Source organism: Poecilia formosa, unplaced genomic scaffold, assembly GCF_000485575.1.
Source record: "Poecilia formosa unplaced genomic scaffold, Poecilia_formosa-5.1.2 Scaffold3, whole genome shotgun sequence".
Lineage (NCBI taxonomy): Eukaryota > Metazoa > Chordata > Actinopteri > Cyprinodontiformes > Poeciliidae > Poecilia > Poecilia formosa.
This window is the reverse complement of record NW_006799942.1, coordinates 6,137,959-6,165,097: the sequence shown is the minus strand read 5'-3', so window position 1 is coordinate 6,165,097 and position 27,139 is coordinate 6,137,959. Positions and strand designations below refer to the sequence as shown.

Here is a 27,139-nt window from a genome sequence, read left to right as displayed (position 1 = left end):
TTCAAATTGTCTCCCTGGTGAGATGAAATTGACACGTGTTCAGTACAAAATGTCCTGTTGTGTATTGCTCTTTTTTTCCCCCGAAAGAGTTTTTTTTATGAAATGGACAAAGCTGCAAAAGTATAATACAATGAAGACACAAAGTCACTATAGCACATGATTTACAGACATACACTTTGCTTTGTTAAATGTTTATTTGATTCAAGATATCTGTAGATTAATGGCAATGATGAATTAAAATAAAGCAGAAGTCGTCAGCCAAGTAAATACACTACCTGGTTTAAAAAAAATGGCGCTCCATATGTTTGAAAATGTAACATTTTTATTATTTGAAATCTGTCATGAACAAAGTTTAAACTGACAAAGTTTGCAGGTGGAGGTGGTTGTTTCTCTCTTAAAGTATATTTAATTTACACTTATTTCTGAAAATAGTAAATTATGCACTTAGATTTTCATATTTTATTCATTACCATTTTCAAATCATCATATTTACTGTTACATTTTACAGTATCACTTAGTTCCTATTAATGAAACCAAAAACCTCCATTCCAGATTTAATTTACAAGATAACCATTAACATTGCATATTAAAATAATAAAGATGTTCATTACTGCATACCAGTATTGCAAATTTTAATGCATAGGTTACTTTCTATCGACTTATTGTGTTCATAAATCGCAAGAATATAACTTCAAAGACTGAGTAATTTGTCTTCATAAAGTTCTAAAATGGCTTTTACTAGTAAGCAGTTTGTCAATAAGTGTTAATCTGCTTACTTTACAATGTGAATGAGGTAAATTTTGCAAAATCAGCTAAAAATCAAAGACACAGAAATATTAAAATTGTCTCAAAAACATCCTCCACCCCATAAATTCTTTATAAGTGATTAGTATGTTTTATTTTGCAGTCATCTTCATCAGGTCCTTCTTTTGGATCTCAAAGAGACGCCAGCCCTCCTCCAAGGACAGGTCAGCGGCGCCCCTTCTCTTGTAGAACTCAATAGACTGCTTGTTGTTTTCTGCTACAATGAAATGCATACTGCTACAGCGGGTCTTTACAGCAATCTGAAGGAAAGATATTTCAGAAAAATGGATGTTAAAAAACAAGCAGATGAAATCAACGTGAATGTGTGACCAAATAAGTTGCAATTACACATAAAGTGTCTGTACCTCACTCAGCACCTTCAGGATTTGTGAACCAATGCCAAAGCCTGGTGAAACATTAAACAGGCAGAGCAATTACAACAGTTTTTTGCCAATGTTGCAACACTGCTGTAAATTATTAGACCACAGCTGAACTATTCAGCAATCTTACCTCGAAACTCCTGCATTACATAGAAATCTTCCAAATAGAGAAGCTTTCCAATCCACGGGTCGTATGTGAAGTAGTACATTGCAAAGCCAATCACAGAAAATCCTTGATAAAAGACACTAGAAGTTAAAGGCTTTATTTATAAAGTATCTTAAAATACGAGGCAAGATGTTTTTTTTTTTTTTACCTTCTGTAGTCTGATCTTTTGGGACTTCTGCAACCAAGCAATGGTAGAATGGATGATCCCCAAAGCCATCCTCAAGCAGATCTAAGTTAAAGTAAGATACTAATGTTAAAGGACTCCATAGCAAAAATGGGTTTATTTATTTACAAATAGAGGTTACTGCTTGTTTGGATAGTAGACTTTGGCATAAATAAGTTAATGCACAGCACCTTTCTCAGTGAGCATCACCTTCTCCTCCATCTCTTCAAATTTAGCAAGTTCCTACAATGCATAAAGACATGAGCTGAATTTAAATTTGAACTAGAAAGAACTTGTTGAGAAAGCGGATAAAGCACCTTACCTTTATGAGTCGCAAGATATCAGATACATCCTTTGGCTCAGCTGACCGTAACACAAAATTGGCCATTTTCTCTTTTTTCCTTTTTTCCCTTTTCTTACCAGTCCTCGAAATGTGAACAAGAGCAAAATTTGTTTCTTCATTCGCTCCTCAGGAGTTTCCCCCCCCCGGCAAAGAATTAGAAAATCTAGCGCATACAGTTCTGCATCAGCCGCTCACAGAGTTGTACAGTGGCGGCAGAAGCCTTCCCTTTATGCATCCTCCAAAAAGACACACCTGATTGTAAATCCACATATTGACGCACGTCCTGTTTCTTTTCGGTACGAGTCACTTATCTCTGTGCATCACCGTTTTTCACTTGAGTCCTGAACAAAAGAGAAATATTAACCAGCCCTAACAACACATAAGTGCTATAGTGAGCACAGACCAGACAAACCACAAATCAGAATGAAGATTTTTGCAAATATGTGTCTCTTACAATACTCAATGTGAGGCTTTTCTGCAGGTTGTAATTGGAATATGAACAATTTCCTCTTTGGAAAGTTGCCCGGTAGAGCAAGTCTCTTATTGCTTGCAGACAGTTCAAGGTGCACTTGCATTATAAGATTTGTGATTCATCTGCCAACATTGTTTTGTCCATAATCTATTCTACATTGTAAACAGACTTGTTTGGGTCTGAGCCGACTTTAGTTATTCTCCACCTGACTGAGGGAATGCTCCCACATACCGATACTGAAAATGCTTTATTTATTGAAATGTTCTGTTTTATAGCATCGTCTAACTTACTATTCCTAGTGCAAAATGTCATAGTTTGGGTAAAGGTCTTCTTCACATGTCTTCAAATTATGAAGAAGGCCTTCAAAATGTGCTGAGTCTAAAGCCACATGGTATGGCATAAGAATATGTAAAAATATTTTAAATCTCAAAACTATATACAATAAATATTCTGATCATAAAATGCTACTTAGTGATAGTAAGCATGTGGCTGTTGCTGGGAAATTTCACTTTGACCAGATTTATTGTCCAGGAAGAATTGTTTAACGGTTACCTGGGCGATGACCCTGTTAGCGGCGATAAAGTTGAGTGAGAAGTTTTCCTCTTAAAAAGGAGGGGGGAAAAAATCTCTCCCATCCCAGAAAACTTGTCTGATCAGCCTCACTTTAATACTCAATTAGCTGCTGAAAACAAAGGAGCGATCACAAAATATTAACTACCAGTCATCACCTGTTGGCTAATAAATACACAGCCTGGAATTAATCATAATCTGTATGTGCCCCAACATAATTCTATATTTAGGACATTTTTTTTATTTTAGTACTAAACAAGCAGTGTTCATATTAATCCTATAGCAGGATAACAAACCAATTCCTTCACTAGTGACTTATGGTGATCATCCAGTTGCTGACTGGATGATCAACATGTAATCATGAAATCAAATAATGACACGAGACACCAAAAATTAGAAAAAAAAAAAAAGATTTTATTTGAACTTGGTTGGAATTAAAACGTTTGGGAGGGAAAGCAGAAAAGTTGTTCAGTTCAGTTTGTCAAAATATTTCAGCTTGCCTGAGGGGTCAGGAATGATCTGTGGAGGAAGATATGATTTAATTAGTGATTTTCTTTCAAATACACCAAATTTCAAATACTTCCAACTTCCAAATTCCCAGTCATACTTACAGTGTCGCTGCCTGGCTTCCATCCTGCTGGACACACTGTAGGGAAAAAATAAAAATAAATAAAATACTAAACAAAACCAGGTGTCTATTAAAAAAAAACAAATCTCATAATAGCCAATAGATAAATAATCTTTCCAAAGGTGAATGAAAAGCACTTCCAGTACCTTCTCCATGTTTGTCTGTGTACTGGAAGGCCTGGACCAGCCGCAGAGTCTCATCCACTGATCTTCCCACGGGAAGATCATTCATGGTGATCTGCCTCAGGATGCCTTTGCCGTCGATGATAAAAAGACCTCTGACAAAGACATGGACATGTTAGATGAGGGTAGGGCTCACCATGTCAAATACCCACTTTAGTCCTTTTTTCCCCCCTATGAAGTAGGATTTGACTCGAGTCTCAAAATCTAGTCCCTGCATCAAAAAAATTGAAAAAAAAAAAAAAAAAAAACTACTAAAAATAGGTTTTGCAGCATAAGAAAAAATATTCCTTGTATCATGTGTTATGGTAATCATTGCAATAATTATGACAAATTATAAAAAGTGTTTAAAAGTCAAATAAATATTTTTATAGATAATAGAGGTCTAATTTGGAGAAGTTCTCCAGAACAAATAAATAATAATAAAAAAATAAAAAAAACACAAAACATCAATTTTGTTCCAATTTTTTTTCTTTCGATTGGTCCGTTTCACTTCTCCAGCATTATTTGAACCATGATGGTGATTTTAAATTTGAATTGCACCTCAGCGTGTGACCCTGGTCCTCCAAGTAGACTCCATAATCTTTTGAAATCTGGTGTGTGAGGTCAGACAGCAGAGGGATTTTCATTGGTCCGAGTCCACCCTGCTTCCTGGGGGTGTTGATCCTGTTCAGAACAGAAAAAGTGAGCAAAACACTTTAGACAAATCATCACTAAAGTTACGGAAGAGCTAGGAAATCAATACGTAATCATGCCATTTACTGAGTGTGGTTTGCACTTTATAAGTCTACTGGAAGTGGTTTCCATACCAAGCTAAATGGGTGAACTGGGAATCCACCGAGCAGGCGACCACCTCAGTGTTGATGGCCTGAAATTCATGCACGCGATCGCTGAAAGCAATGATCTCAGTGGGGCAGACGAATGTGCTGCAGGAAAAAAAACATGACATATTTTACATGCTTTCCAGTAAAGACAATGTGATTTTACAATAATATATTCAAGACATACGTACAAGTCCAAAGGATAAAAAAAGAAAACAAGGTATTTTCCCTTGTAGTCGGACAGCTTGAGCTCCTTGAACTCCCCATCAATGACAGCAGTTCCTTCCCAGTTGGGTGCAGGCTTTGAAACTGAAATAGAAAAAAAATGCACACAAAAATTATTTTCTTTGAAATGTTTTTTACTTGCATATTCCCATCCTGTCTGAGACTAGTAATTTCACTTTGCTAGTCGTGGCAAGTGGCTAGGTTTTTGATACTAAACCACTACTGATTTGAACAATCAGTTTATTTTACTGGGCTTGAAGAAATTACATATTCTTCTTAAGAATTAGCTGTCTTTACTTGCAGACACATCAGATTTCAGATGTCTTACACATTTTTTTTTATCATCTCAGTTTCCATACTTTGAGACTCAGTTCCTCAAATTTTCCCAGTCTAGACCATTATAAATTGACAGATGATGGCGAACAGATGGATGGAAAAAACAGATGAACAGTTGTGTTGATATAACTTATTATTTTTCAAAGTGAAAGAGGGAATAGAGAATAATTAACTAATTTACTTTTTCCATGCTTACTTTGACCTCGAAAGTACTTAAAGTTCCAGACTTTTCTAAACATTATCATTTCCACAGTAGAGGGATTACAAATTATGGACTGACTCAAAGAACCAAAGACTGCCAAATTGAGTACTTGTATAAAAAACATAATAAAAACGGACTTTATGTGTTGCATGACATCTAAACATAATTTGAGCCATGGTTTTAAGAACATATTTTCTTCACATAGATAGAAATGTTGAACGTCATCTGATATGGTTGTGGCACAGTAGTTTGTCTTATTTTATGCTATATACTCTCCATCCAAGTCATCTTTGCAAGTTTTTTCCTTTATCCTTTTCTGTTGCCCTCAGTTTTGGTGAACATACTCTGTGCCTGCCTACCAATCAGACTGCCAGGACAGGTTTCCCCATGTTTGATGTCGGTCTCAAATTACTCGCGTTCAAAACGAGCAACATGCCATAAGTAATTGCTAAAGCAAGAATAGAGGACACGGCTTTCATTAGGGCAAGCCATGGACCATATGAGAAGCAAAGCAAACCAAGGACCGTAAGCAGAAGCAACTAGAACATACGCACTAGATGCATGTTGTAAGATTTTATGGATAAGTGTGTGTTGGTGTGCCGCTATTCTGGGTCATGTGTCAGGGGCGGAGAGAGACAAACTGCCCAATCAATGTCATGCACTGACGTGTCCTACAAAATTTAATCAAACGCATGGAAATAAAATTACGTCTCTGGGGTGAAATCTAAATTGGAGTTTAAAACCTATGAGGATACAAAGGGACACAAAGCAACACAATCAAACGCTCATCCGCAGGCTGCGTCAGTGCGCATACGTTATGTTCTCACAGGCACAGCAGTGGCTTCCCAACAAGCAACGCATCTGAAAACGCGCACTTTCAGCGTGCATAGCATCGGTTCAATAACCAGTGGGGTTAAAAACAGTAAGGGGAGGAAGGAACTCACTCTTGGCTTTACTGAGATGCAGGGAATGGTCGGACACGGGCACACGGAAAGCCTCTCCAGGATAGACGTGTCCTCCAGCGTAGTTGTGACACTGGGAGTTCTTCAGGTGAGTGCCTTCCTCTGCAGAGGCGATTGCGCTGACAAGGAGCAAGGCAGCGCAAAAGGCGCACAGCAGCTCCTTTTTTGCACCAGTGCTGAAACCAGACTCCATTGTGTGGTCTCCCCGTGTGCACGTAGAGTTTCAGACTTTCAGCAGGAATGAAGCCTCCTTCCTTATCTTCTTCTTCTTCTTCGTCATTTGGAGATTTCCTGCAGCTGGCGTCCTCATTGCTGCATTACCGCCATCTTCTGGAGCTAATTAAGATTTCAGATTAATTGTTAGTGAAAATACATACAGCCACCAGGTACATACTTGTAGAAGAATTTATTCTATTTGTACTGAAAGAAGCATAGTTTTCAAGATTTTTGCAACCTCATTACCTTTATACCCCTAAATAAAACTTTAATCAGAAAAACATTCTTAATTCAACCAATGAAATGCTTTAAAATGTTTCAAACCAATGAAGCACAAGCTGCCACAAGCTGCTATGACTACAAGCATCACTGGTCACACCACAGTAATGTTTGGAATCAAACCCCTTCATGAAAAACTGCTCATTTTAACTCTGGAGGAGCTACACAGATATACAACTCATGTGGATTATTCTGTTAACAGGGCATAGGTCATGCACATCACAAATCTAAGACATTTACTGAAAGACAGGCCAGAAAACTTCTGATTGCACTTCATATAAGCCATGTAGCAAATGAGATTAAAGGTAATTTTTAATACAAATTGCACACAAACAAAAAAGCTTAATATTTTTTTATTACCAGGATTCACCCAGATCCAGTGTCCATACAGACTCTTCTTGAATTACTTGCTACTCCAAATGTAAGCTTTCCATAAGTAACTGAACAGCCATTTTAATTCAAGTTATAATACATCCATACAAGACACTTTGATCTTATAAAAAGGCTGCTAGTGTTTAAAAACAGCTGAAAGTTAAAAGTTGTATTTGCTGCTAACAGCTTGTGTAGACATGCAGCATGTTCACAACAATGTATGTTATCAAATATGTTTGTTATGTATTGAAACCAAATGGAAATTCTGATGCACCACCTTCTAACTATTACATTTGCGGCATCTGGTAAAATAACCATCTTCAGTGAATAACGCAATGTCATAAAAAGCTGCAAGGTCAGAAATACTTAAACAAGTGTTCAATTTGGAAAGATGAGTTTATATCGACGGCGTAAGATTTATTACTTCTATAAATACATATTCACTGGAATCATGACTCCCAGAATATAGGATATGCACGACATACCTTACACCCACAATCAATTTCTCTCTAAAATCACTGAAAAGCTACAACAAATGTAAATTCATATCTCTGGTTATGGAGTAAACCAAAGATGAGAAGCCACATTCAGCACATTTAGCTCCGTCAGGTGCATGTTTAGAAGGGTCAGGTACATACAGATACAAGAAACCTCTGCACTTCTTATTTAATGTGGCATTTTTAATGGAAACATACTGGTTGACTCAAACCTTTTGAGGTATTTTTGTCATGAAAGGTCCAAAACATCTGGGTACAAACTGTCTGAGGAAGTATTATCATCATTTACACTTAAGGAGAAAAGAGTCCAAAGACATGCAGCAGGGTTTGACATGAAGAGTGACATTTATTGCGCCTCAACAATGTCCAGAGCGTAACAACAAAAAGGTAAATATGGAATACACTATCCATACTCCCATGGGGGCAAACAGAAGTTCAAGAACTTAACGCTCAAGAAAAACACTTTTAAATACAGAAACTTAAGAAAAGCATCATAGGTACTTGTTTGAAGTTTTAAATTCATAGATGGGAACTTCAAATAATTCATCGGGACTGGCAATTTAAACTGTATCTTGCTCATATGGCTCACAGTCAAAATATCTTAAAAATATAAATACAATTTTCAATGAGAATGTGGCAATGATGTCAACCAAGTGTTCTTCAGATTACCCATCTCCCAACTGTTTTGTTTCACTATATTCATTTTAATTTTAATGTCAGAAACGGTGTAATCCAAGTATCAAGAATGAAAAAGTTGATTTGAAAAGGGTAAAAAAAACAAAACCCACTCACCATTAGTAAATAAGAGCGATAAATAAGTCCAGATGTTTTAGCTGTGTTTGAATGCAGACCCCATACAGACTAGAGTGGTGAAATAAGAAGAAACTTGAAAGTTGAACCAATTAATGTTAGTTTAATTCTGAGAACAGGTTTGTAAATTATGGCCCTCATCGTTAAAAAGTGGCAATAAAATAATGGTTAACGCTGTGGATACGATGCATTATGTGAGTTCACACATAATGCACTCAAATATGGTGCATCATGTGAAGTGCGTTCACATAACAGTATGGGGGCTTGAGTTACAGTTGAACTGACGAAGCAACTCAGACTTTAGCTGAGAGACTTCAGTTTGGCCCACGGGTTGGTGCCGCGCACCTCCACTGGTGGACTGTTGGAGAAGATGTGGTTGCACAGCTCATCCAGGGGGGGTTCGGGATCCGTGGTGGCAAACTGAGCTGCATCTTCGATTTCCTTCCTCACTTCCACATCGATCTCCTACAGATGCAACACAGACAAAAAAAACAAAAAGCTTAGTGGCAACCAACACGCACAGAGCAGCTACTCAAGCAATGACAATCGATTATGCAGCTACGTGAAAATAAACAATTTCTGCACATTTTTTTGATCAAAAAAATCTGCTACAAACTTGTTCAGCTTCAAAGTATTTGCTACCTTAAGCTCCTCCACGCTGGCCATGTTGTTGCTGAGAAGGCGGTCCTTCAGCAGGGAGATGGGGTCACTCTTACTGCGGACCTCCTGGATCTCTTCACGTGTGCGGTAGCTAGAAGGGCAGATTGGTGCAGGGACGTTGCAGGGATTGACTACAATAATCACATTTGTACACTCCATCCAAATATAAGGATTTGAGAAAAAAAAACATGATTTCCTGCAACATATAGCAGCTAATGAGTCATATTTGGACCTGTTGTGCAAAATCTGTTCTTTCTGTGTACCAATGTTGCAGGATCCTAATTAGAATTAGGAGGATTTTATCTCTGATTTTCTATTATTCTACAGAGGTTAATCAGCAACAGCCAATAGCAGGATTAGCGGGTGCTCAGCTTCTCCCCGGGTGTTGTTACTGAAAGGACACTACGGAGGGAAGGAAAGTATATGAAGACTACTGCAAACAAGCCAGAAGCAAGAAGGGCAGCAGCACAGAGAACATGACATTTAACATTTTCATATTAGTAACAAGAAAAGCAAAACAGTTGAGGTGCTGTGGTCGAGTACCTGACACCGGGGTCGCTCATACTGTGTCCATGGTAACGGTATGTCTGTAGCTCCATGAGTATTGGACCCTGATGAACAGTAGCAAACGTTTAGCAGAAAAAAAAAACTGCAGCAGTAAATAACTATTAAAGCATTTTATTAAGACTAACCTTCCCAGACCGGCAGTGATCAGCTGCAAATCTAGTTGCTTCCCGAACACACAGAATATCCATACCGTCAACCTTGGAGGCAAAAAGGTAATTTTAATGAATCATTATAAGCTCTTCTGAAAGAATCTATGCTTGCAACAAATAGTCATTACAGGTTGGATAAAATTAGGCATAAAATCCCAACTTGAAGACTAGTTTTTAACCACATGACTCATTATTTACTTTTAAGGTAGGTTATTCCAGACAACCTGTAGTAATAAAATCTCAATAATGAATGAATTATTTGTACTGCTGTCTTAGCGATGCTGACAATTAAACTTACCAAGTTGACATTAAATAATAATTTAAGTTTTTACAATAACTGAGCAACTCAAATCTATTTTTTTTATTAAAAAATATTCCTGGTTTCCATCTACAACATTATTTTAATATTCATATATCAGTATTAACCCAAATATAAATATTTTTAAAAAGTGTCATATCAACTATATGCTTTTATTCTAAGTAAAATATTATCAGCTGTTCTTTTTACTGCTAAACTTGTACAACTGATCTGCAGCTTTAGGCAACGTTATCAGAACATTTACTGAATTTTGCAAAAGAAAATGATAAAAACATCAGTAAGTCAGCAGAATCTCATCAAAAATCCTGAAATGCAAAGTATTACTGCATTTACTCCCTGTTTGTAAAGGAATATAATTGGAATTCTTATTGACGGTGTATGGGGCACTGAACAATCTTGTTGTTGGTCAGGTATCAAACTCCTCAGATCAGATTTATGTCAGAAATAAATACATTACTCTGTAAACATGTTTTTACAGAGTAAGAGTTAATTATTTTATCAATTCATGCCCAAGTTTTCTAATTTAAAATTGGATTTTAACTTTATGTGATACTTACATTTTGCTGAGTTAATGTATATGTCTTTACTGGATCTTATTTATGGTGTTTTCCTGTAATACTCTTTAAAATACTCTGTATGTAGGAGGGTATAGAAATACGCCGGCCTTGCCTTTTAAACTTCCCCAAAAATAATATTATAGTGATCCATGCTGTGTTGAATTATGCTGGCAAAAAAAGATTTATGTAGGCAAGTGAAAATCTGTACCCTGAGACCAGGAATAAACTCTCCCCTCTTGAAGTAGTCGGTGCTGGCTGCGGCTCGCTCCACTGACGTCCCCATGCCGTACCTGTTGTTCTCACAGATGAAGATAACAGGCAATTTCCAAAGAGCTGCCATGTTGTAGGTTTCAAAGATTTGACCCTGAAACACACACAAGAAAACGTTCTTTTATTTTTTTTGCTCAGTGAAGAAATCCAGCAAAATGTAGTCTGACTGATTTTACATGACTAATTTTCTAATTAAATGTTTCTCAGAAAACATTTGGAAAAATAACGCGAGGGAGGCTAGAGTCAGATACTGAGATCCACTTAATACATTGTAAAACAGGAATTTGCTGAATAACTTTGAATTTCCCGTGTTCTGAAAATTATTAAGGGACAAAATTATTTATACACGTTCAACAATATGCATAAAAGACAATGATATTTGTTTAAAAGTACCTTCTAAAATTGTACAGCCATCAACCAGTTTTTAAAAATCATTGACATTTTAAGCATTTGCTCCTCTCAAGAGAAGAAACAGCCCAAAATTAAACACACTTGTATTTATGAACATATGTAAACTTTGACGCAAAATATATATACTATTGGTCACACAGCATTTTTTTCATCCTGTAAAGAAGGTGATGAATGCTACAGTGAAAAAAAAAAAGCTTTTGAGAGTAGCTGCTTCAAATTCTAATGACTTCAGGGATTTGTGACTTATACCTGGTTGGCAGCACCGTCACCATACAAACAGACACAAAGCTCATTCGAGCCCTTATATTTGCAGGCGAGCGCCACACCTGCACCCAGAGGAACCTGAAGAAACAGATACACTTCAGTTAAAGTTATCATTAACATGCAGAATAAAGCTTTTTCAGATTTTTTTTTTTTTTTTAGTTTTCTCCCAAAATCAGTAGCAAATTACTCAGCGTGTGAGAAAATAAAAGGTTACCCCTTGAGGTGTCACACACTTTGTCCAATAGTTCAGGAACTTACCTGGGCACCGACAATTCCATTTCCTCCATAGAAATTTTTACAATACATATGCATAGAGCCTCCCTTGCCCTTTGCAATACCGCCTCTTCTGCCTGCATATAAAAAATAAACAGACATCAAAAACAAGGGAGGGAGTTGTTATCTATAGTTCAAGCATTTCACAATTAAACATGGGCAAACACAGGTGACCCTGTAACCTGGGCTGACCTGCTAGCGCCGTACTATGACAACATGTATTTACAGTGTAGACATCAAAGCTGCAGATGATTACCCCATTATCACCCCACTTCTCAGCACAGCAGACCACAGAAGCTCATCTCTTGTGCAACCTAGATTTTAGACTGTCACTAGTTTGATAAATTTATCCGGTCTGCTTTACAGAAAGTTACGATTCCTATCTTGCTGCAGCTTCTGCTTTCACCATAGTTGTGGGATTTATTTTCTCGTCAGTATCAACGGATAGATCTGTCCTGTGTGTTTTTCACACAAAAACAATTTAAATTGTCTTAGTAAACATTTCCAACAGACCCTGAAATAAACAACTTCTTCTACACTATAATCTAGGGTCGAGTGCTGAATCCATGCAGGAACTTAATCCATCTTGAGATGAATTAGCTGGAACTGCAGACTCACCAGTGAGTTCAGCCATGATCTCCTTGACGGTTCCTCCCCTCGTTAAAGTGTAGCCGTGTGCGCGGTACGCTGTGATCAGGTGGTCATTTAGATTAATCGATGCCTCGATACCAACAGCACAAGCTTCCTGCACATGGAAAGCAGACAAATTCACATATAGACATGTATTCTGAAACATAATCTTAATTTTTCAGCAGTTATTTTTCTCAAAGAATCCTTTACCCTAACAAATTCTTACAGTTTCTAGTGATAAGCATAAATTATTCCTGAATAGTGCAGCAAATCTGTGTATTTGCACTGTGTGGACTGGTGCGAATAAGCTATGAAGCGTTATATTCACCTGGCCGTCATATAAATGACAGAAACCTCTGATGATCTTCTGCTTGTACAGCTGATCGGCCTTCAGCTCCATCCGCCTCATAGTCTGCATGGTGCGGTAGTACTGCAGACCCTCGTCCCGCGTCATAACCACCTGAGTTGCAGGGGCCTCGTCCAGCTTGAAGACGTCACATTTCTTGAAAGAAAAAGAAAATAAGTTGGAAACCTAAACATGCATTGGACAATTTGATAGAGTGTATAACATAAATATTATTTTACTGTTGGAGAGGATCTCAACAGCCTAATCTCAATGACCGAAACTTTGGGAACCAGGAGTTAGTTTCTGTAACATACCTTTATTTCAAACGTTGCCTGGGTTGTGAAGTCAGAATAGGTCCGTGCCGACACGACAGCTGCAGCTCCCTATCGTAGGGCAAGAAGAGGACATAACAGGTTTAAAAAAAAAAAAATCAGCAAATGTTTTGTAACTTTCTCACATCACTCAAAATAAAATCAATTCTACTGTCAGTAACTGTCGGTGTCACTAAGAGATACCAGATATTCTTAAAAATTACGATTTCCAACGTCCTCCCCCTGAAACTGTACCTCATCAAAAATTAGATAGTTATGTTTAATTTTAAATGCTTCCTTTTTTTTAAACGAATAATGTTTGTTGAATCAATGTATTTGTTTAGTTAGAATAGTCTGTTTCTAACTAAACACTGCATCGCAATAACAGGTGTGGCCTTCTTGGATGAATAACAATGGCTACAAGTAAATTGGTTGCATTAATTTCTACTCACTAATAAGAGACAGAAATACTGCTTGTTGGACGTTCCAGAGTGACGTCTAATTTATTCCTTTTTTTTTAGATCAGAAGTTTTGTAATTGTGGGTCATAACTTTCTGCAGGTTTCAAGCTGATCTAAAGTTACGTAAAGATAAAAACATAGTTATAAAACGCTATATATAATCCTATTCTCATTTAACACTTCTTTCAGTTCAGATTTTTGCCAACATTTCTAATAATGCCACTATCGTAGATGAACGTCAATCTATAAACAAACTAATTTTACTTGATTCTACTAAAATGCAAAATACGTGTATTTGTGTTGTTGTGTAAATAAACCCATATTTTACAAGTCTGACCGTTCTTATAGTGCATACCGAAGCATAACTTCTTGATTTGTAAAACAGCTAGCTGAAGTTGTTGTTGATTTTTTTTTTCGTTTTTACAACAGACAGCAACAGAAAAGTCAAGGCACGAAAAGCTAAATAATTCAGTCTCTGTTGGCCAAAGCGCTGAGAAATAAAATTATTGTGGATATGTTTGCAGGAGTTAGCTTCGTTAGCCAGACCTGCTACCAGCACCGGCCTCACAAGGTCAGAAAACAGCTGACAGATTATTTAGGATAAACAACGCGCGATTTCAAAGGCAAGGCAGATTAGCCAGAGTCTAACTGGGGCACAACATGGGTTTAAAAAATAGTTTAGCTTACATTTCTCTGAGCGCAGGCCCTCAGTACGTTGGAGATATTGGTCAGCATCTTTCCCTCCACAGAGACTACACAGCTCGGTTCAACACGTACCCGTCCTTCTACCCAACTAAGGCTCTGTCCTTCCGGGGCCGCTTGCTCCGCCCACTCTTCTTCTTCGTCTACTTTTTCTTCATACCTCAAGATCGAGAACTAATCGCTACCGCCACTACACCATCAGATATTATATATACACCATTATATATATATATATATATATATATATATATATATATATATATATATATATCTCAATGTAACTGTCGGTATTACAGTGACACTAAATAATTTAAAACATGTGTTTTCATAAGGCTAGTTTGTCCGATTAAAATCTACCTTTTAAAACCTTAAGGAGGTTTAAAACATACTTCATGTTGAGAACACATTTCTATATTCAAAATGTTTATTAATCAGATGTAATAATTAAATTTACTAGCAGTAAGCGGAAAAACTACAAAAAATAATTAATAGAAGGCTTAAAACATTGAAATTAATTACTGAATGGACGTTTACTAGAACTGTAAAATATTATGAACAATGATAGTTCAATGATGTGGATATGACAGCGAGTTATTGGCCAGTATGCGCATTCTGTTATGTTTACTGCTAGAGTTGGACCTAAGCAGCGTGCAACGTGGTAACAGTGCGCGCTCACGCTGTGACGCACGGTTGGCTGCTCCAAAACCCGACCGCATGCGCTCCATCATCCAGCAGCATCGATCTCCTCATCCACATCCTCTCAGCCTTTTCTAACGACCTTCAGTCTCTAGAGCTGCACGTCTCGGTTGTCTTTGTCCGCCGTGGCTGCTCCTGCTTTTTTTTTCTTTTCTTTGGAGCTGCTCCTGCCGCTGCTGTTGTTTTGGAGGAAAACGGGTACCTGCATCAGCATCACTGCGGACTGATTTGGTGGGACAACAGTTGATTCATTCATTTCTTTGTTTTCTGGCTCAGATCGCAGCAGAAATCCATGGCGAAAACGAACGCGTCATCCATTGCAGTGACAGGTAAGCTTCATGCAGGGTTTGTTTTGGACAGGTTTGAAACGGCGCTGTTGTATTTACGCCCGGATTAAAAGCAGACTCATGGATGACGCAACTGATCACCGCTTTATGTGATGTCTGCACTTACCCGTTTTGTTGTGCAGATCCTGGTGTTTTTCTATAATAAAGCTTCCTAAAATTAATTAATAAGACGCCGAAGAAACGTGTCAAATGTGTGTTTCTTTGTTTTCCCGCTTGATACGTGAATTCAGCTGATCATTTTAGACAATACGATGCACATCAATGAAAGCGTTGAAATACAAAAGAAGGAGAAAAGACAACTTCCTATAAACATGGCATGCTCATGGATTATATTCTCGTCATCAAATCTGTGATGACTGAAGCATGAGACAATATTAAACTCGATTAAGATTAATCTTTTACTTTAAGTGAGTTTCCGCCCTCCCCACCCTGTAAAAGGGGACATTTCCCTGCAGGCCAGATCAAATTAATGAGAGCAGATTGGCCCTTTTCAGTGCTCACTGCTTCTAACAGAGAAAAGTCAACTGAAAACCAAGGACTACGATTTACAGCCATAGTTAAGGCTCTAACCCCAAAACAATAAAATTAAAAACATTTTGTTTCAACTTTAATTCTAATGTGGTTTGTGTGACAAAAAATTTAGGCCTCAAACACCATACGGAAAAATGTCAAAGGGCTGGATTACCTCACTATCATGATGGTAAAATTAATGCAGTAGTTAGAAATCTGGTACTTACAACAGTCCAGTGTAAACTGAACTACAGTATTATCAATACAATTTATAGAAAATAGAGTTTAGGATTAGTGGAAGCTTTATTCTTTCTTTCTTTCTTTCTTTCTTTCTTTCTTTCTTTCTTTCTTTCTTTCTTTCTTTCTTTCTTTCTTTCTTTCTTTCTTTCTTTCTTAATATTTTGTTATTAAAAGGTCACATGCTCTAAAGACTAAAAATGCAGATATTTATGTGTTTAAACAAATTAAAATGTTTCCATTTATTTACGGAGCAGGGTGGCCATTGCCCCCCTGCTCTCCCTCTTGGGGGCGCCAGTGCTTCAAAAACGTAAAGGCTTCTCTAAAACCACCTGATTCATTACCTAATGGGTCCCATCATGCCCTCAGAAGCATCAATAAAATGTGTTTTTGTACAAATGTTGTAATCAGTGTGTTTAATCCAGCCAGTCGAGAGCTTTGAAATTAAACCTGAGCAGCACTGGTTAAGGCACATTCAAGCTCGGACCTCATCAGTGTTACATGCCAGGTTTGACCTCTGACGTAAACCAAGTAATTCACTTGATGGAGTGAAGTGACTGTTTGTTGACAGGTTAGCTTGCGATGCACATATTGATTCAGTGAATTTGTGGGATTAAATGTTTTATATGGCAGTTTACACTGCTTTTGTCAGGAAGGCTCTAACAAGATTCAGCCTGCCATATTAAAATTTATTACATGTTTATTAGCTTTATTGAGAAATATTTGACTGTAACTGTGAATGATTTTATTCTTTATGTCTGTTTATAATGGATCGATGTGAGATTTGTTTACAATATGATAATGCAGATTAAGTAAAACAGTTTCACAGCATTTACAAAAACTTTAAAATATAAAAACATTTAATTGCTTCTGCATTTGTTTCTATATAGATTTTAATAAACAGTCTAGCAATGCACAGCACTAGGTAGGGGAGGGGCAGTGTTCTGTAAAGTCAAAAGGTATTTAAATCATCAAAGGGACTTTAAATCATCCCAATGATATAATTGACATTTTTTAAATGTTTTTAAAATCTTAAGTTTTAACACTGACCCAGGTCAAGTTATAGTCTTGTTTCACTACATGTTATGAGTTGAAAGGGAGCATTTCCTTAATCTGTCAGTCCTGAATGCTGGCTCACATTCATCGTCAACATACGGCTTACCTTTACAGCTCCAGAGCATTTTCTCCATGCATTTTATTGTTAATGCAAGAAAATCACCCCTGTGAACTCTCATTACATTGTGCATTAGGTGAAAAGATGGCACCACCATCCATTACTCTCCTTCCTGACAAGAAATCGCCGACAAACGGTCACAGCTCTCCTGGTCGGACGGGAAAAACAAGTGAGTAATCCTCTCTCTGTCTCTCGTGCTTCAGTCACATAAATCCCACTTTATTTCCACATCATGTCATCTGGATAAAAGTCCCTTAAAGTACAAAGATTTAGACTTCTATCCAATTTCTAGGAGGTTCCCACTAACTTTATCTGTTGGCTTTATTTTGATGTCCTGATGTCGGGTTTCATTGTTGTCAGGAGCTGGTTACAACTCAGCAACACTAACAAGAAAGGACAGTCAGCATATGTAAAGTGATGAGCACATCTTTGGTGTCGCGGTTCGTTCTTGACATAAGGCGTTTTGCAACACAATGCATTTAACACACATAAACTTCATTCAATTGAATGCATGTGTCCCTCTGCTGGTAGAAAAGCAGTGCTGCAGCTTAGTGCTGAAGTCCTTTTCAGGACAATCCGAGAATGCTTTTTAACCCCCAGGTGATTGTTTTGATTCCAGCTCCATCTAACGCAGAGAAGAGGCCACACATGAACGGACATGCATCCCCCTCACATCTAACGAGTAACAATCATGGAGGGAAACAAAGTGAGTGTTCCTCCCCGACGATGCCGTCCCCACTGCAGTCTTGCCGACTTTTTCCTGACATCACTGCTAATCTTTTAGGTCAGGAGGGCTACATGAAGACTGACGACAGGATGCGTTTAGCCAAGGAGAGACGAGAGGAGAGAGAGAGGAGTCTGGGTAGGCTGATGTCTTGTTTTTATTTTTTTGCTCAAAGCTTCCTTTGCAAAGTTTGCTTGTGATATAATATCTGTGGACCTTAATGGGTTGTATGAGGCTCTTCTTGTCTGGAGAAGATTCATTTAGAGTTCACCGGCTTTCTGATATGATGAGCTGTGTCATCATGGAATGTCTGAGAGCGACACCGAACGGTCCACAAAAGTAGTTCTTCGACTAGGAGATAATCCTGCTTCTCCAGTGGTTGGCCCATGGTGACAAGGATTTTTATCTCAGCGATTTAATCTTGAGCATAGAGAGACAGGCGAAATCAAACTCGGTCTGGCTCATAGGTGCAAATGACAAAAAACTTTAAAAAAAAAGAGTATTCCAACATAAAAACAAGATTTTTGTGATCTTAGTCATCATGCCACATCTTCACTCGTTTGTCCAAAAGTTTGCCAAATGTTCCAGATTATGAGAACATGTCTTGCAATCCTTTACAATGTTAATAGAAGGTGTGAACTAAAGAGCTGAAAATGAATCAAACGTTACTTTACTTATTAGTCTAAATGTGTTAAGAAACATTTAGACTAATACTTGCACTATTTCTGTTTTTGACATACATCTGCTCTGTCAGATTTGTTTTACGTTTTTACGAGATTTACGCCACAGTCAGATGCAAAATGCTTATCACTGATTTATTGTCGGGTCTCATGTTTATACATTACAAAAAAATCTTGGCATTTTAACAAGAATGTGTACAGTTTTCCACAGTCACTGCATGACTGATGTTAATGTTTAACTACATAACATAATTTAAAACCTTAAATTGAGGTTTTAAATCCGTGTCTCTTGCAGCGGCCAGGGAGCAGCTGATCAGGGAGAAGGAGCGCAGGGCTCGACTGCAGTATGAGCGCACCGTGGAGGAGCGCTGGAGACGGCTGGAGGAGCAGAGGCAGAAAGAGGAGCTCCGGAGAGCTGCAGTGGAGGAGAAGAGGAGGCAGCAGCTTGAGGAGGAGAGGGTCAGATGAGTTTAAAAGTTTTGTGTTAAGACCTTGACATTGTGTAGTACCAGACTTAAAAAGCATGTCAAGTTTGATCTGTTTTGACTTCATGCATAGTATTTGGAATGTAGCTGCTGATATTTTTTTGCAACGCCAAAGTCTGAGGGAATTTAAAACAACGTACGTTTATCCATGTTGTATGCAGGAGCGGCTTGAGGCCCTCATGAAACGCTCTCTGGAGAGAAGCCTTCAGCTGGAGCAGAGAACAAAACGCTGGGGAAGGGGTTATCCTCCTGGAGCAGGTACGGAGGTTCAGATATAAATGTCGCCTGTTCTGTAAGACTCACACACTTACTGACTCCTACTAAACATGTGTGTAAAGCTTTAAAGCCTAACAGAGAAGCAAAATCTCACTGTGACTAATCGGAAAAAAATTCAACCTTTGCTTACATTTATCCAGGAATAAAACATCTCATGTTAAGAACAGTTTGTTTTTTGCAAAACAATTCATTCCCCACTTATTGGTTCGACTAAATATATTAAAACTGATTACAACTAAAACATATTTTAAAATTGATTAGAGTGTCTGGGAATGTCTACAAAAGGCCTCTAATTAAAATAAGAAAGCCAAAAGCACATGTGATTAAAATAAGACTAGAAACATATCAATCTTGATAAGTCAGGAGAAAGCTACAGGATATTGCAATCAGTATTTTGTAAAGAAATTTTGAGCATATTCTCTGGACAAATATGTTCCATTTGATTTAAAATGGTCATAATGTCAGCAGGAGAAATATTCACAACACAGCAATGGCTCAGCTGACACAAAATCTAAAATCTTCAAGAAGAGATGAGACCAAAGAAAAGACCCAGGACTCCAGACTTTTTTTAGGAAGATTATAATAAGAGAATAGGCAAAGGTCTCTCACTGTCTACATGGTCTAACCTTGTGAAATGTTTTAGGACAAACACTGAGTGCTGGCTTATTAACAAAAGGGTTTCTTTTTTTTTTTTTTTACAAAGCACTAACGACATCAAGGGTTCCTTCTTTTCCCCTCTCAATATAAAAAAGTAAAGGTTGGATTTTTCTAAAGTTTTCATTGTAAGATTTTGCAACAACAACAAAAAGAAATAAATTAGCCCGAGCCTTTTTAGCACACACACGCAACACTGTGCATGTTTTCATGAGAGCTGTGACCATTGCTTGTGGCCTGCTTATTGAAGTTTGCATGAACATATACACCAGACAAAATAAGTGTGGAACATGTCAATGTTTTCTTTTTCAGTTTAGATATTTCTAATGGGGGCATCAACAGGGAATTTACCACGTGTCGATAACGACTCAAGTGATCCACGCATACAATGAATTCAGGGCAAATTAATCCACAAAGAATTTCCTAGGCAAAATTTTGGCTTTACATCCAAAGGGTTCACCTTTGGTCTCATCTGACGAGATTAAATTCTCCTAGTATTTTAACTGGCTTGTCCAAATCTACAGCATCAAACTTTAAACAAGCTTCAGCGTGGTTTTCTTCAGCACTGCGGCGACTTTCCATACTTGAGTCTTGGACTCTTGGACCACTTTTTTGCATGTTTCTTTGACTTCTCTGTCAGAAATCTCGAAGAGGTACCTGGCGGTGACTTATTTATGGACAAATAATTTTCTTTTCAGATTGTCACTCGAATGGCACTCACTGGAGATTTAGAAGCTTAGAAATACACCTGTAGCATTGCTGTTAGTATACTTTTCTGCATTTAAAATTTTATATCTATTCTATTTCTTTTTGCTTATCATGTTCAACATGTATTCTAAGTAATCAGTATGTTTGTTTGGGGACTAATTTGCTCTGACCGCTATTACCTGCATGATCTGCTTGAGTTTTACCAGATGTCAAAGACCCTATGAAACATTTTTCCAAACTGAGAAAAACGTTGATGGTTTCAATATTTATTTTACCCGCTGTATCTCTTTTCCCAGAGAAGCATTGTAGAATTACATGTTGGCATGGGTGTCTCTTCTCCATCTGTAGAAATCACCTTCTGAGCCTCTGTGAATAAATCCAGTGCTGGTAAATGCTAACAAAAACCAGCAATGTTTTTTATTATCACTCACATTTCTGCTGTCACTGAATTCATCACTTCAAAATATTTTCAAACTCACACAATATTCCAGTTCTCTCTGCATCGTCACATCCCTGCTGGTATGTTAATTCTCACTCATTCTTCACAGCTGGATGAGACCGTTATCAAAGAAACTGTTCATAATGCTCTGTTTGCTCTGCTCTGCTCCGCCCGCTGCCTATAGGTGACTGTGAGAATGTCCCACTCCCTTTCTCTGCTGCCTCCGCCTTTTCCCATGGCATTGCCTCCCCCCATCCTGCCTTCAGCGGATCTGGTAAAGTTAAGCCCCCCCACCCATAACCTCCCAAATGCATCTTCCCCATGTTCATCCAACGGTTACAGTGTCTGTGTGACCATGTTTGTTTCTAGATTGAAACAGGAGTACAAATATGCGAACTCTTCCTGTGTAGCAGGAGGATTTGGCTTCTTTTTTTTTTTGTGTCGGTCTGTGATATAATATGATGCAGTGCTTTGCAAAAGTTTTTATACCCTGTGAACTTTCTATCACATCTTAGTTTCTGCAAATATGTTTCAAAATTTTGTGTCAAAATTGTTGCAAAGCTATGCTTTTTTAAAATTCCCCTTTTCTGAGACACTGCTAAAATAAAGTATATTGTTTAAATCTCACTATCAGTGCAGCTCTGTGAAGGCTTCAGTAAACTGTTTGTTAGTGGACATCAGTGAGACATCCACAGGTAGGAGAATCTGTTGACAGGATAATTATTAGTCACCTAATATTTACGCATCAACGGCTCAGTCAAAGTCCACACCAAGATCTGAACAGAAAGACAAAGAGATGCTATGTTGCTCTACTTTGCATAAATGAAATCCAAATGTTGCTTGATACGTGACAAAATTTGGAAAGCCTCAAAGGGTACAAACATTTTTGCGAGGCACTGTACATGTGTGATAATCTGTATGCTCAGCCTGCTTTCATTATTCTCTGTTTGGTCTCCTTAGCGGAAGCCTCCATCACTGAGTTAGAGAAAATGAGGAGCCACAAAAACTTGGACACACGTCTCCATGATTCAAATAGGGATGGATGCTGTACCAGAATCCTTCACTGATTAACATTCACTCAGATTTTCTGACCTTGATGTGAACTGAATTTATGCAAATGCAGTCCTATTGATCATTTGGTGATGAGCTCATTTTTGTTCAGATTTGTATTGGTGCAACAGCACCACCATGCAGGAATAATAACAATTCGAAAATGGACCAGCATCAGTGACTTTATAATTGTTGATGGGAACATGCTGTCCTGCATTATTCCATCTCCCATGGCCAGATTATTTGCTCTAGTAAACATATGCTTTCAGTGACTAAAACTCTGCACAGACTGCTTAAAAGCCAGCCTCTGGATTAATATTCCCAGCTTAGTGATCCCCTCAGTAACTAGGAACATGCTAAAGAGAATTGGATCAGGATGTCTTGGATATCTCAGTGGTCTAAAGAGTTTGTTGAAGAGTTTGTTTAGTTTTTATTTATTTATTTATTTTTTTACATTTTTAACCTGGGATTGGGATTATAAAAAGACAGCAGCCATGTGGTGCTGACTTTGGCTTTTCACAGCAGATGGATGCAGAGATAAATCACACATGACCTAGAATAAAAATAGACACAGATATTGTTAGCCCAATGAGATGACTTCTGCACTCCTCAGAGATTGCTCTTATGTCGGGGAGTTACAAAGACTATTTCTGGTGTCTTTCAATGAAGCCTATATTTAGGGCTTGTTTTTTTTGTGATTGTGCTTTTTACAGCAAGTCTTTGTCTTTTTTTTTTTTAATCTTCTGACACAGTTTAAAGTGTGGCGGTTCAGAAATAATGTTTCTGGATTTCCGTTTTTACATGATCACATTTATTAAGGAAAAAGAAGGTTCATTTACTAACTGCAAGTATTCATGTTAAACCCTTACACAAAACCTAACCTTGACAAAACACTGACAAGGTAAAATATTATTGTCCTTTCTATGATGCAAGAATTGATTCACAGAAATTAAATCTTATTTTCCCCTCCTGACTCTTGTACATCATGGCGCCTTCCAGGGGACTGAATGGATGACCTATACAGTGAAATGTGAGGGAGGATATTTTATTTCAAGTATAAATCCCGGGTTTCTTCCGGGATGTCAGATTAGTATAAGAGTTTATTAAAAAAAAAAACACACACACACACAAACACCTGTGGATAGTGGCACAGAAAATGAGAAATTAGAGCCCATGTGTCTTTTTATACATTGTATGTAAACATCTGGTTTCCTTTGGTTTTATGACACCATTTTGTCACCAACAAATTAGACTCTAAATATGAGTTCATACAAGTTATATATTCTGTAGCTGAGTTCACTTTAGACTGTCCGGGCAAATCTTTTCTGTCTGAATAATATTCAGCTGTAGAAACTGATTCAAATGTGTGTGCTGTTGTGCAGCACCCTGCAGCCCCCATAGGTCACCTTTCTGCAACGCACTCAATGCTGCTGCTCCCAACAGAGCTGGACTTCAGGGAGGCTCCCAGTCCACTCCCAGTACCCCCAAGGTCAGATCTTCATGCCATGCTAAGCGTACGTAAATGAGCAGCAGTTGGATAAACGTTGGCTTTAAGCTTTATTGAAACTGTTTTCAGAAAGAGCGTCTGCGCCGAGACAGAAGAACTGCTTCCCCTGTTTGTGGATCCCCTGTGCGAAGATCTGAATCCCCAGCAAGTGTCACTAGGCAGCTGACTTCCCCCTCTGCCTCCAGGTAAGATTATTTGTTGCAGAAATGAAAGGTCGCATAGTCAAATATGCCGTTCCCTATCGTCAGTCTCTCTTTTTGCAGATTAGCGTCTAAGACCCGTACCCAGTCTCCCGGCAGTTCTTCTCAGTATCACCGTTCTCCAACCAGATGTCACCCAAACCAGAATGATGACAGGAAAGGAGAGGATAAGAAGCTGGAAAAAAAGGGGGAACAACCCAAAGCTGAGTCAGCAGCGAGAACCAGTGCAGAAACCAAAAACCTAAACTCATCTTCACAAGGCCAATTTGTTAGGAATTTGAACAGAGATACGCTTGAGAAGAATCATTCGCCTGACAGAAGGAACCAAATGTCACCAAGAGCGGATCCTTCAGAGAGAAGATTGCATGTCAACGGACAGAATGGAGACAAAGGTAAAGCTAGATTTACCCGCAATTGCATTATAATTGATCTCAACGCACATTTCATGTAAGGATTTTAACGACATCTTTCCTCCATGTTTTTTCAGAAGCTGCCGCAAACACATCCACAGGAAAAGTGGGAGCTGGCACGACAAATGCAGAGGAGGCTACAAGGCTGCTGGCAGAGCGCAGGCGCCAGGCTCGAGCTCAGAAAGAGCTGGAGGAGAAGAAACAGGAAAACGAGCAAGAGGGAAGGTGAGTCCCTCGTAAAAAGCTGGAGTTCTGACAACTGATTCGGACGGCGAGTCTTTGTAGACTAAACTTGTAAAAATAGAGTTTTGATCCTTGCTAATGATATTGACAATTTTGATCAGAATGAGGGAAGAGGAACAGAAGAAGCAGCTTGCCCAACAGCAACAGGGGCAACAAGCGAAGGCACAACAAGAGGAGGTGAGACGGAACAATGTGATGGACCACCACAGGCTCAAGCTGGAGGAAGACAAAAGAAAGGAAGAGCAACAGCAGGTCCAGATTGAGGCAGAGGTCAGTCACAACAACGAGGCAGATATAGAGCTTTACTTGATGGTTGTACAATGCCTTGCAAGGATATTCCTTCTCATTGAATACATTTCATACTTTGTGATGCTACAACAACCTTTGCCACTCACTTGTTGTGAGTTTTAACAAAATAACTCAGCTTATTTTGTTAAACTGAGTTAAAGCCGTAACTCTTGCTGTAACTGGAGTGGAAATAAATGTCAAACTCAGTCTTCCATTAGATTTAGGTTTGGACTTTGTCTAGGTCATTCTAATACATTGATGTGCTTTGATCTAAAATCATTGAATTGTTGCTATGGATATATGTCTCTGGTCATTGTTCCTGTTTTTAGCCAAATCCATTTTTTGTTAATCTTGACCAGCATCCCTGTGTCTGGTAGGAAAAGAACATCCCCAAAGCATTATGCTGCCACCACCCTGTTTCCTTGTGAGAATGGTGTTAATAGAATAAAGTTGAGTTCCCTAAAGACATTTCTATTTTGCTGTCATCTGACCAGAGGGATTATGAGGTCCTTTCAGAAAAGATTGTCTTCTTGCCAGATTTGTAGAATGCAGGCAAAATGTTACAAGGTATACAGGGTATGAATAGTTTTGGAAAACACTATCTTCACTTTTTATAGATATTTCATTTTGTAAATGTTTCACTTTTTTTTTTTTACAACTCCCTTGTTTTCTACGACAAATAGAAAGAAAAAGCAAAGGTCCAGGCTAAAGAAGATGCAGAGCGTCAGAGGCAAGGCAGAGAACAGCAGACACAACAGGAAGAGGAAGAGCGGCAACTCAGGAAAAAGGTTTAGTTTAACAGAATTATCTTCAGAAATTAGCAAAAGCAATCCGAGGTTCATGGTTATAGTTTCCATTGTAAATATTCTAATTCAACAGTTGGGAAGTAAATCTCCATTTAAAATGTTTTGCAGAGAATTGAGGAGATTATGAAGAGAACCAGGAAGAGTGAAGCTGACATGAAGGTACTGTGAGAGGCCTTTATCACCTGCAGATTGCGCAGCTACGCTTTTATTTGCCCCCCCTTCCTAACTCCCTTTTATCGACCGCTTGACTTTCTGTTTTTGCTATTATTATTAAATTTTATTATTGATGACTCTTTGGTTTTGTGTCCTCATTGCCTCTGTTGTGCACTGAATCAGAAAGAGGAGCAGGTGCAGACGTTGCCAGTCTCACCTCCAGGTTAGTATACGTCCGGTCAGCCTGAAGAAGCGTTTAAGTTTGCTTGCTGTCCATGCTTATTTCGCCCCTTGGCTGTATGCCTTGCTGCTGTAAAAATGCAAACAGGGCATGTGTGGTTTCTGATTTCATTTTTCCTATCAGCAAATCTTAAGCATGTGCAACAGCAATCTTAATTTCTCTGAGTTGGATTGTCTAAGCCTCGCAGATGGCAGCGACTTCTGATGCTTTGGCTTTGGTTCTTCAGAATGTGCAAAAAAGAATCCAACAATCAAAAAACAAAAACAAAAAAACAAACTCTATTGGTGCTCCTGGTTGTGCATTTTAGTCTCATGATGAAGATCAAACTTTGCATGGGGACTGCAAACTGCATTCAGCAAGAATGACTGATTATGCACAGTTATTAGGGAAAATAGTTTACATAATTACTACGCAACATTGCAAAATATTGTCCCATTATTTTTATTTTAGATAATATGAAATAGTTGTCACAAAACTATGATAAATTTTGCTAATAATCTTTCAGGGTCTGTTTCTTGATCTTTTGTAATTGGTTTCACATCCAGAAGCAGCCAACGGCTCAAAAACCACCGCTGCTCAAAACTGTACATTCAAACACTTTACACATGAATCCAGAAAAAAAACTGATTTATTAATAGCTTGTACAGCTAGCTGTAGTTAATTTGGCCTCCAAACCTATGAGTTAGCAACACAGTTTAGCTGGGGTTGATGTCATTCCCAGGTCCACGTTTCAGCTTCAGGGATAAACAGAACAGAACATAAGTAGCTACCAGCACTGGTTTCACTGTCATAAACTACCCTAAAGTTGCTTTATTTATTTTTTACTTTGCAAATATTGAATGCCAACATTATTATTATTATTATTATTATTATTATTATTATTATTATTATTATTATTATTGTTGTTGCATTAATTAGGCAAGTAAGGCAATTAGAATAAAATAGCCAAAGTTCAGAACTAAATCTG

At 38.1% G+C, this 27,139-nt stretch overlaps 4 protein-coding genes across 7 annotated transcripts in view; 1 reads left to right on the top strand and 3 right to left on the bottom strand.

The window, feature by feature from the left end:
• Positions 1 to 444: 444 nt before the first annotated feature.
• LOC103141558 (diamine acetyltransferase 1-like) lies at positions 445 to 3,206 on the bottom strand. The gene is made up of 6 exons (XM_007557252.2): positions 1,836 to 3,206; positions 1,705 to 1,756; positions 1,499 to 1,579; positions 1,315 to 1,416; positions 1,170 to 1,210; positions 445 to 1,064 (listed from the first exon to the last, which is right to left on the bottom strand). Exons 1-6 carry the CDS (start codon positions 1,899 to 1,901, stop codon positions 897 to 899), a joined length of 510 nt encoding a protein of 169 aa, XP_007557314.1. The 5' UTR covers positions 1,902 to 3,206; the 3' UTR covers positions 445 to 896.
• Positions 3,207 to 3,291: 85 nt separating this feature from the next.
• Positions 3,292 to 6,540, bottom strand: prdx4 (peroxiredoxin 4). Its single transcript, XM_007557242.2, has 7 exons — positions 6,234 to 6,540; positions 4,718 to 4,835; positions 4,515 to 4,631; positions 4,249 to 4,371; positions 3,673 to 3,803; positions 3,510 to 3,544; positions 3,292 to 3,417 (listed from the first exon to the last, which is right to left on the bottom strand). The coding sequence occupies exons 1-7, from the start codon at positions 6,442 to 6,444 to the stop codon at positions 3,367 to 3,369; spliced, it is 786 nt and encodes a 261-aa protein (XP_007557304.1). The 5' UTR covers positions 6,445 to 6,540; the 3' UTR covers positions 3,292 to 3,366.
• A 1,398-nt stretch (positions 6,541 to 7,938) lies between these two features.
• On the bottom strand, positions 7,939 to 14,476 carry pdha1a (pyruvate dehydrogenase E1 subunit alpha 1a). Its single transcript, XM_007557234.2, has 11 exons — positions 14,330 to 14,476; positions 13,186 to 13,254; positions 12,854 to 13,027; positions 12,514 to 12,640; positions 11,881 to 11,972; positions 11,608 to 11,700; positions 10,886 to 11,041; positions 9,778 to 9,849; positions 9,629 to 9,696; positions 9,068 to 9,176; positions 7,939 to 8,890 (listed from the first exon to the last, which is right to left on the bottom strand). The coding sequence occupies exons 1-11, from the start codon at positions 14,375 to 14,377 to the stop codon at positions 8,726 to 8,728; spliced, it is 1,173 nt and encodes a 390-aa protein (XP_007557296.1). The 5' UTR covers positions 14,378 to 14,476; the 3' UTR covers positions 7,939 to 8,725.
• Positions 14,477 to 14,993: 517 nt separating this feature from the next.
• The window catches only part of map7d2a (MAP7 domain containing 2a), a 16,308-nt gene continuing 4,162 nt past the window's right edge, over positions 14,994 to 27,139 (top strand). Inside the window, exons 1-16 of one of the 4 annotated variants that reach the window (XM_016674210.1) lie at positions 14,994 to 15,238; positions 15,317 to 15,369; positions 17,385 to 17,477; positions 17,928 to 18,014; positions 18,093 to 18,170; positions 19,008 to 19,171; positions 19,359 to 19,455; positions 21,459 to 21,548; positions 23,707 to 23,813; positions 23,901 to 24,016; positions 24,080 to 24,423; positions 24,519 to 24,666; positions 24,786 to 24,954; positions 25,656 to 25,760; positions 25,887 to 25,937; positions 26,115 to 26,154. In XM_016674210.1, the coding sequence (XP_016529696.1) occupies positions 15,333 to 15,369; positions 17,385 to 17,477; positions 17,928 to 18,014; positions 18,093 to 18,170; positions 19,008 to 19,171; positions 19,359 to 19,455; positions 21,459 to 21,548; positions 23,707 to 23,813; positions 23,901 to 24,016; positions 24,080 to 24,423; positions 24,519 to 24,666; positions 24,786 to 24,954; positions 25,656 to 25,760; positions 25,887 to 25,937; positions 26,115 to 26,154 (1,726 nt within the window). In that variant the 5' untranslated portion in view covers positions 14,994 to 15,238; positions 15,317 to 15,332. Of the gene's footprint in view, positions 15,370 to 17,384; positions 17,478 to 17,927; positions 18,015 to 18,092; positions 18,171 to 19,007; positions 19,172 to 19,358; positions 19,456 to 21,458; positions 21,549 to 23,706; positions 23,814 to 23,900; positions 24,017 to 24,079; positions 24,424 to 24,518; positions 24,667 to 24,785; positions 24,955 to 25,655; positions 25,761 to 25,886; positions 25,938 to 26,114; positions 26,155 to 27,139 lie in introns of all 4 variants that reach the window. The other 3 variants (XM_016674214.1, XM_016674216.1, XM_016674223.1) reach the window with 3 other exon arrangements.

What these genes read in the sequence shown, in the direction of transcription:
- pdha1a (XM_007557234.2), bottom strand. Translation starts at nt 14,377, where the DNA reads ATGCTGACCAATATCTCCAACGTACTGAGGGCCTGCGCTCAGAGAAAT. An exon ending in GTCATTTATATGACGGCCAG is followed by an intron (nt 12,641 to 12,853) that starts GTGAATATAACG and finishes TTCCATGTGCAG; the next exon opens with GAAGCTTGTGCTGTTGGTAT. An exon ending in AGTTTATTCCTGGTCTCAGG is followed by an intron (nt 9,850 to 10,885) that starts GTACAGATTTTC and finishes TTTGCCTCCAAG; the next exon opens with GTTGACGGTATGGATATTCT.
- LOC103141558 (XM_007557252.2), bottom strand. Translation starts at nt 1,901, where the DNA reads ATGGCCAATTTTGTGTTACGGTCAGCTGAGCCAAAGGATGTATCTGAT. An exon ending in TGTAATGCAGGAGTTTCGAG is followed by an intron (nt 1,211 to 1,314) that starts GTAAGATTGCTG and finishes ATGTTTCACCAG; the next exon opens with GCTTTGGCATTGGTTCACAA. An exon ending in TCCTGAAGGTGCTGAGTGAG is followed by an intron (nt 1,065 to 1,169) that starts GTACAGACACTT and finishes TCTTTCCTTCAG; the next exon opens with ATTGCTGTAAAGACCCGCTG.
- prdx4 (XM_007557242.2), bottom strand. Translation starts at nt 6,444, where the DNA reads ATGGAGTCTGGTTTCAGCACTGGTGCAAAAAAGGAGCTGCTGTGCGCC. An exon ending in GACCAGGGTCACACGCTGAG is followed by an intron (nt 3,804 to 4,248) that starts GTGCAATTCAAA and finishes TGTCTTTGTCAG; the next exon opens with AGGTCTTTTTATCATCGACG. An exon ending in CACAGACAAACATGGAGAAG is followed by an intron (nt 3,545 to 3,672) that starts GTACTGGAAGTG and finishes TTTTCCCTACAG; the next exon opens with TGTGTCCAGCAGGATGGAAG.